The sequence below is a fragment of the Telmatherina bonti genome (assembly GCF_933228915.1).
Source record: "Telmatherina bonti genome assembly, chromosome: 15".
NCBI classification, from domain to species: domain Eukaryota; kingdom Metazoa; phylum Chordata; class Actinopteri; order Atheriniformes; family Telmatherinidae; genus Telmatherina; species Telmatherina bonti.
In genome coordinates this window covers 5636131-5643924 of record NC_136613.1, presented here as the reverse complement: position 1 = coordinate 5643924, position 7794 = coordinate 5636131, and the positions used below count along the sequence as shown (strand labels likewise).

Sequence of the window (7794 nt, the reverse complement as noted above, 5' to 3'; positions counted from 1 at the left end):
TAAATCTGTAAATATGGCTCTCATTTAAAGACAGATGTCATTTAAATGTTGCTTCCATCTCTGGGGTTCTCAGCTTTACTGACCACAAGGTGCCCGTCAAAATGAAGCCCCGCCCCTTCTCAAGGTTCAGCTCTTACACAGGAATATACATGGATATATACAGGAACTTTTCTTTATCATGAAAGACATCACAGACTGAAAGGTGTCTTTCTGGAGCTGGAGAAAACGTCTAAGGATTCAAAACAGATTTATTTAAGAACCGACTTTCCTTTGGGGAGCGGAGACTGCAGACTTCTGTCCACTCAATTTGTTAATAAATAAACCTTCATGCAGTCTTTTTTTCCCAGAATAACACCTGAAACATAAGCAGATGTGAGACGGTAAATATTTAAAAGCTACATTTGATCAGGAGAGACAGAAAGGTCTCGTGCAGGAAAACCAACGTTGACCAGATGATAGAAAATGTTTCCACGGGGCTGCAGGAGGAGGAAGCAGCTCGGTGGTGCTGCTTTGGAGTCAGATGCTGTGAAGACAAACGACTCAGAACGCTGGTTTGTTGTTTTTTTTAGAAAAAATACTTTATACATCATGCAGCTGGTACATCTTCACACACAGTCTTTTCCACATCCTAGAAAACATCGGTTTTCATCCAGTAAAGACTTCAGTTCTGAAGCGATGTTAGTTTTAACATTTCCACACCCACTCCTCACTCGAAGCTGCCTGAGTTAACATTTACAGTCAGTCACAGTAAAGCAGTTCCTACATGAGCAACAAGTCAGCACCGTTGAGGAAAATCTACCTTTCAGAGTGAAATGTTTATATTCTGCTTGTAAATGCCAACGGCGACCTTCTGACCTCAAGAAGCAAATTTACACTTAAACTAAACAATAAATAGAATAAAATGTGAATAATGTTCCTTTAAAACTCAAGATAATTACGGGAGGCAGTGGGAGGATGCGGGACGTCGCCATGGGAACGGGAGACCTGACACCGCTGTCCATCAAACTGCTGGAGGCTCGTTGACAAACAGGTGAAAAATCGACCATTCATTTCCCTTCGATGTTTCATTTGATCCCTTTTTATAGATTTAACCCGGATTAAAAAATCAGACGTGAGAAACTGACCAGCCAAAACATTAAAACTGCTGACGGACTCATCTGATGGACTTGTCAGCTGTTAGATGTGATTAAAAGAAAATCAACATTTATGGCACTTTAACAGTTCTTATGCAGGATTTCCAGACGTTCCTAAACATCTGGGGAAACATCTAAACATTTACGCCACATCTGGCTGATTCAGCTCGACTGGTTCTGATTCAGAGGCTTCAGCAGGTCCAGGTGAGAATCCCCACCTGGAGGCGCTCTGCTGCACGTCAAACCCTCCTCTTCCTCTTCTCAAAACCCTTTTCCCGTCAACAACTTTATTAAACAGGAACACGACGTTCAAACTTTCCCTCAGCCGACTCGGCGCCTCCGCGTCCGGACCAGAACCACCAGGACTAACGCTCGATGGTAGCCCCTCCCCCTAGAAAGTGTCAATCATGAAGTCCCACCCACTAGGGGTGGGAAAATCTAATAGAAAAATCAGGATTTTTTGGTTTCACAATTTTTAAATCGATTTTAAAAAAATTAATCCACTATAAAATTGGTCAATTTTATTGTTTTTATTTATCTATTAACTTGTCTTCTTGGGCGTTAAAGCAGCAGAATGATGGTCTAGCTACTGTGTTGTTTTCTCCAAACTGAAATCAAGAAAAATTACAAGCAAAAAGAACTATTATTAATAAAAAAAAAAAAGAAATTGTTTTTAATTTACAAAAATCAGCAATATTGAAGAATTTTAAGAATCGCAATTTAAATGGCATCATCACCCAAAACATCGGAATCAAATCTGGACAAACGCGTATCGTCACCGACCTTCCGCCCACTGATTTAACAGACGTATAAAACTCGTTTCACACCTTAAACACATCAAGACCTCAAAAAAAAAAAAAAAAAAGCTTCTTGGAGCTACGCGCTAAAGCTCACAGGAAGTCAAAATGCCCCCCCACCCAGCATGATGTCACAGAGCAGGTTTTAACGTTGCGGCTGATCAGTCTCTACCAGACGTCCCGAACGCCTCCATGTCAACATGAGCGCCGCCAGGATCAGAACTTCCGTCTCCTAGCAACCTTCAGCGATGCTGCGGCGCGGCGTTCAAACTCCGGAGCCCTTTCTGTAAATGTCAGCTCTCAGAAGCGTGATGAGGCCGGGTGTCAGGACGTCCGTCCGTTCACGGGGGCTTCGCCTGCTCCCTCGGCTGCGTTTACACTCGGATGATATTGCACGCTAAAAAAAACCAAAACCATTTTGTCGTTTCACACGTCTTCGGTCCAACATGAACAACGATGAGCAGTAACGTAACAACAGACTCCGCCCCCGCGGAGCGAAACAGCCGTGTGTGTGTGTGTGTTTCAGAGGGTTTACAGTACATCAGTCTGCAGCCGCGGCGTCTTCGTGGTTAGAGCTCACACTGAGCGTCATGTCTGCCGGTTTTTCATCGTTTCTGCGACCGGGTGGCCACTTTAGTTCTTCTTCGTTGTTTTGTGCCCTTTAAATTCAAGTTGTTGCAGAAAAGCACCCGGGTGTCCCTGAACGCAGCCTGGACCCCGGTCGGCCATGTGTTTACAGCTTACAGTGGAATACATTCACATGATTAGTATTTTTCTACTGACTGGCTTATTGACGATCAGGATTCTTCTTGTTTAGCATGACTGGTACCAACGTTTCAGCTTGTCGTGTCTGGAACCGTTTTACTTCTTTGTTCTGTTATATTTGTATTTTTTATTCATCTATAGTTAATTCACTGTGCTCTAGGTTTTAAATATTGTTCTACTTTTCTTTTCAGACATAAATAAATATGGAGATGTTAGAAATGTTTCATAATGAAGATAAAAATCTGCATTTTAAGTTTGATCTTTTCTAAAATTCCCCTAAAATATGTGATAAAATACATAGAAACGCCCGATAATTTGAACACCCCCCCCGTGCTCTGCAACATCTCTAAAACATCTTATTCTGCCTTAAAAACCCTAAAATGTGCACATCTGGAACCAGCAAATGTTTACTAAAAATATCTTAAAAACATTTGTAAATAAAGGTGATTATTTTAACTACAGATTATTCAGATAACAGCTTGATATTTTATGGATTGCTCTGCTTTGGTTCCAGCTGGAAGCTCCAAACCCCGTGAAAAGGAGCCACTTGGCACATTTTTTAGACGGGAATTCAACTGAATGTTTGTGCAAACAACGAATGGAGCGCGTTTGTTATTCTTCATCTGTTTCCTGATGCGGCACGTCACAGCAGCCGCCGTTTCCAGCCGCTTCTACCGCGAGGGGGGGGGGGGGGGGGGGCGATGAGCCGCTGAACCCACGCTGGCTCTAAAAACTGAGACGTGGAAAGATGTGCTGTTTGGGAAAGGCACTGCAGTTTTCAGGAGGAGCACAGGAAGTGTCTTGTGTCTCTTTGGCATTGTGTTTGCTTGTGTGTCGCCGTTTGTGTTGCCGCTACGTGTGGTGAACCTCGTGGAACATCAGCTCGCGAGGGATGGCCGTCTCGGCGCCGTATATCTTGGAGGCGCGGCACTCGAAGGCGGACACCATCTGCTTGACCACCTCATCAAAGAAGACGTGGGCGAGCTGAGAGTGGATGAGGGAGCGGAACTCGAAGGAGATCTGGGGAAGGAGGAGGTCCAGTTAGCAGATCCGGGGAGGGGGACAACGGGGTTTTAACACGGTCACAAGCCGCTTCTACTCACAGCAAAGTCGACGGTGCAGGTCCGAGGGTAACCAGGGAGGCCCGGGCTGAAGCGCCACACCGTCTCCAGGTGGTTGAACAGTTTTCCTTCTGAGCAGGACGCCTGACGGGCAACACACACATTTTTACTCATTTCACACTGAATCAGCATCGTGGAAGACGGAGATCAGACTCGGTTAGACACATTCTCTCAGCCTGGAGCCGAACTCGCTGATCTGATCAGAACATTTGAACACATCTACAAGTTGGAGTCATCACCATGAAACCTGCAGAGATGCTTCTGTGTTCTCGCTGATCTAAACTTCAGCAGGTTGGGGAACAGTCAGACACGTTTTTATTACTTTTTATTTTTCTAGGAAATACAGATAAATGCTAAAAAGTCCACAGTTTCACCCTTCAGATGGTTTTATTACAGTTAAACAGAACAGAAGCTGCATTGTAAACTGACCTTCAGCTGATACGTGTCGGGATGCATCGATACACTTTTTGGGAGTTCCGATACCGATTTCCTGAATATCTGCCGATACCAGATGTGTTTATGTGAACGTTATTGTGACTATGGTTATTACACAGTTATAACTGTGTCAGATTTCATCAGGTTGTAATAAATGACCCATCCTTTCTGAAGTTTCCTCACTAATACAAATATAATAACATTACAGATTGAACTATTTCAACAAGTTTTATTCTGATTTGGCACATTTTACCTAAATAAAACTATAAATGTGTGGTTTTAGAACAAAGATCCAGCTTTTAGTGCCGTGTTCCTCATCGCATGCGGCTCTCTGACTCTTGCCTTGCGGCTCGTGAAGCAGCCTCTGGCTGTCTGAAAATGCATCTAAACAAGTCATAATGATCCTCAACGCTGCAGTTCTCTCCACAAACAAGAGCTGCAGGCTGCTTGCAGAAACTCTGCTGTCCTAACGGCCCTAACTGACCCTGTCAGAGTTGCCAGTTCTGGATGATTTCAGCTGCACCGAACTCCACCAAAGAGCTGCTCCGTCGGTAGCTCCGTATATATAATGAAAAAGAAACGCCCACATTCTGGAGGCATTATTGTATTTTCACCATTTACTGTTGCATAAGAAGCCATTACTCCATGTAATATTTAGGATAACCATTCTTGCTAAAAGCTGAATGTTACTGATTTGGCAACGTAGCGGGATACGTAGCATGGGATGACTGTTTCAGGGGGGTGGCGGCTCTACTCTTGTCTTAGTATACCGAGTTCGGCTTTGTTGAATTAACAGTGTTTAACACTGGTTTAGTGGAACAAAAACTTTAATATTTTAACATTCAAGGCATTTATTTCTTTTAAAACACGTCTGAAGCATCAAACACGTCTGCGCTGGCTGGACTAGTGTGGTATCGGTACGCTTTTATTAATACCAAGTATGAGTACACACGCTTGGTAATGATCAGATATCAGTATCAGTATCGGTGCATCTCTATCTGAAACCATCTCCGCCTGCATGTTTTCCCTGCTGCAACACACCTGACCCTAATCAATGGCTCCTTCACAGGCAGGAGCAGAAGATGGAGAACCTTTTCATTTGAATCAAGTGTGTTGCAGCAGGGAAACTGATGCCACACAGGGGTCTGAAATGTAATGATGTGTTTCTGCTGAATCCAGAATTAAATCTCCGGATTTTTGCTCCTGGTGGAAGTTTGGTCGTTTTTTTTTAAAGCTTTGAGGAGTTTTTAATCCTGCTTTTATTTTCCCAGACAGCTGAGTTTCTGCCATCTGCTGCAGGAGCTGATGTTCCTACAGAGGAATGGTGATGGTCAGACTGGGAACATCTCCATACTGGGCCCAGTATGGAGTTTTCTCTGATTCTGGTTGTTTTTCAGTCTTGGAAAAGTTTTGTGATGAATTTACTGCAAAGTTCTGGTTGTTTTAAACAGGATTTATTGGAGGGAAGCCGGCAGATTTGTGTAGTTAAACTCTGCTTTCCTGACATGGATGCATGGCGTTACCTTGACCAGGTGGGGGCGTACTGTTGTCACAAGGGAGGTGTAGTTCTCCACCACGGGGGGGAAACCCACGGTGAGTTTGGCCTTGCAGAATCCAGAACGCTTGAACACCACGTCAGATTTCTTACACCAGGGAACAAAGAGGCGGTAGTTTTCTACACCGGCCACCACCTCGTATATCTCCTGCATGGAGTACCTGCAGAGCAGGAAGGGAAGGTCACAAACTGGATGACGCATGATGCAACACTAAACAAGACTGGCGCTGTGCTCAGGACCCAGAAACATCTGAAGGTCTGAGAGGAACCAAGGGACAAATACAAGATAATGTTATTAAATATGAAAAAATAAGAGGCGGGAGGTGTTTTATGAGAGTTATATCAGTCCAGTCATCTCCCTCGTCTATTTATACCTGCAGATTTAGTGATTATGACTCTCAGAGGAACAGAGGAGGACATTCTGTGAGTCATTTATACATGCAACACAACCAGCAGAGCGCCGTTCAGGACTCTTACTGGGACCAGCGAAGGACAAAACACCATCTGCATGTTCAAACACACATTCATCTGCAAATGGAAAAGTTTCCCATCACTCTGAGATGCTGAGCTGTCGCACCGCATGGGTCAGACTGGCGGCTATCTGCTGCTAACTCGGTAAATCAGGTGCAGATGCTGCAGATGATCCTCTGAAACGCAGAGCTCATCCTCAGATTATTTCATCTGCAGCAGCAGAGAGAGTCCACATTCTCCACCTGTTCTTTACAAACAGTTTGTGTGGAAACATTTAGGATGAAGCAGGAGGGTTAAAAAGATGTTGTGGGATTTTTCTGAACCATTCACACGAGGAAAATTATTCTTAGTTGCAGATTATTATCTCAGTTTTACCAGGAAGGATGATTACCAAAGAAAAACTTCCTGCAGGGACATATGATGTGAGATTACTCCGTATTAGGGGTGGAAAAATCGTATCAAAAAATTAAAAATCGGGATTTTTTTTCTTCATAATTTTAAAATAGATTTTTTGTGTTAAAAAAAAAAAAAAAAAAAAAAAAAAGAGATTGTCTTCTTGGCCATTATAGCAGCAGAATGATGGTCTGGCGACTGTGTTGTTTTTTTCCTGATTGATATCAAGAAAACTGACGAGCAAAAAAAAAGTTTTATACATTTGTTTTGTTTTTAATCTACAAAAATCAGCTAAATTGAACAATTGTGAAAATCGTAATTTAAATCGAATCAGTACCCAAAAAAATTGTAATCGAATCGGGACAAAAGCATATCATCACAGCCCTGCTCCGTATGATGGAAGAGTTATGAAACGAGATGAGTCTGCAACATGAAGAAAGACGAGGACGTCGAGACCTAAACCTCTCATTTAACTCGCTGCAGATCCACAGACTGGAAAACGGAGGGAGACTTGATGCCAAACTGCTTTATAACAGTACAGGAGATCTTTGCACGTGCTAGGAAGCAGCAGTGCTAACACGTAGCATAGCAACATTGCAGGGAGAAACCCTGCGAGCATCGGCATCCTCACCAAACACGTTTCAGACCCAGAACAGTTATATGGGAATGTCACAGATCACTCCTGTCCACCCTGAAGCTTCTGGCCATTTCTCCACACTAACAAGGCGTCACATGACTGCAGAGTATGTTGGTTACAGAGATGTCTGTCTCGTCACGGTGGGACGGAAACTCTGGAAGCTAGCAGCCGCAATCACACATCATGTCTTCCTTTCTATAAAATACATGGGGAAATTATGGGCATAATTCAGTTTCACTACAATCCACCGGATGGTAAATATCAACAGCGCCCGTCTGTGACTGATTTTACAGCATGATGTTTGCAGGATGCATCTCTTCCGGCTACATCGTGACTAGTATAAGCACTGCGAGGGAAGCCGCCTCGGTCCTAACAATAAAAAGGAAGTTGAACCAACCCGATGATGCGCCTCTCCGAGTACTCTTTCCTCTTGGAAAAGGAGTTGGTGAGGTTGAAGAAGCTGCGTGCCGGCAGCATGATGGCGCGA

The 7794-nt window shown here is 43.6% G+C and overlaps 1 protein-coding gene across 1 annotated transcript in view; it reads right to left on the bottom strand.

The window, feature by feature from the left end:
• Positions 1-447: 447 nt before the first annotated feature.
• coq10b (coenzyme Q10B) overlaps positions 448-7794 on the bottom strand; it is a 15183-nt gene continuing 7836 nt past the window's right edge. Inside the window, exons 2-5 of the mRNA XM_079254121.1 lie at positions 7705-7794; positions 5775-5967; positions 3799-3900; positions 448-3715 (exon numbers count right to left, since the gene is read on the bottom strand). The exon at positions 7705-7794 is cut by the window's right edge and continues 66 nt beyond it. Coding sequence (XP_079110247.1) covers positions 3548-3715; positions 3799-3900; positions 5775-5967; positions 7705-7794 — 553 coding nt within the window. The 3' untranslated portion in view covers positions 448-3547. The remainder of the gene's footprint in view (positions 3716-3798; positions 3901-5774; positions 5968-7704) is intronic.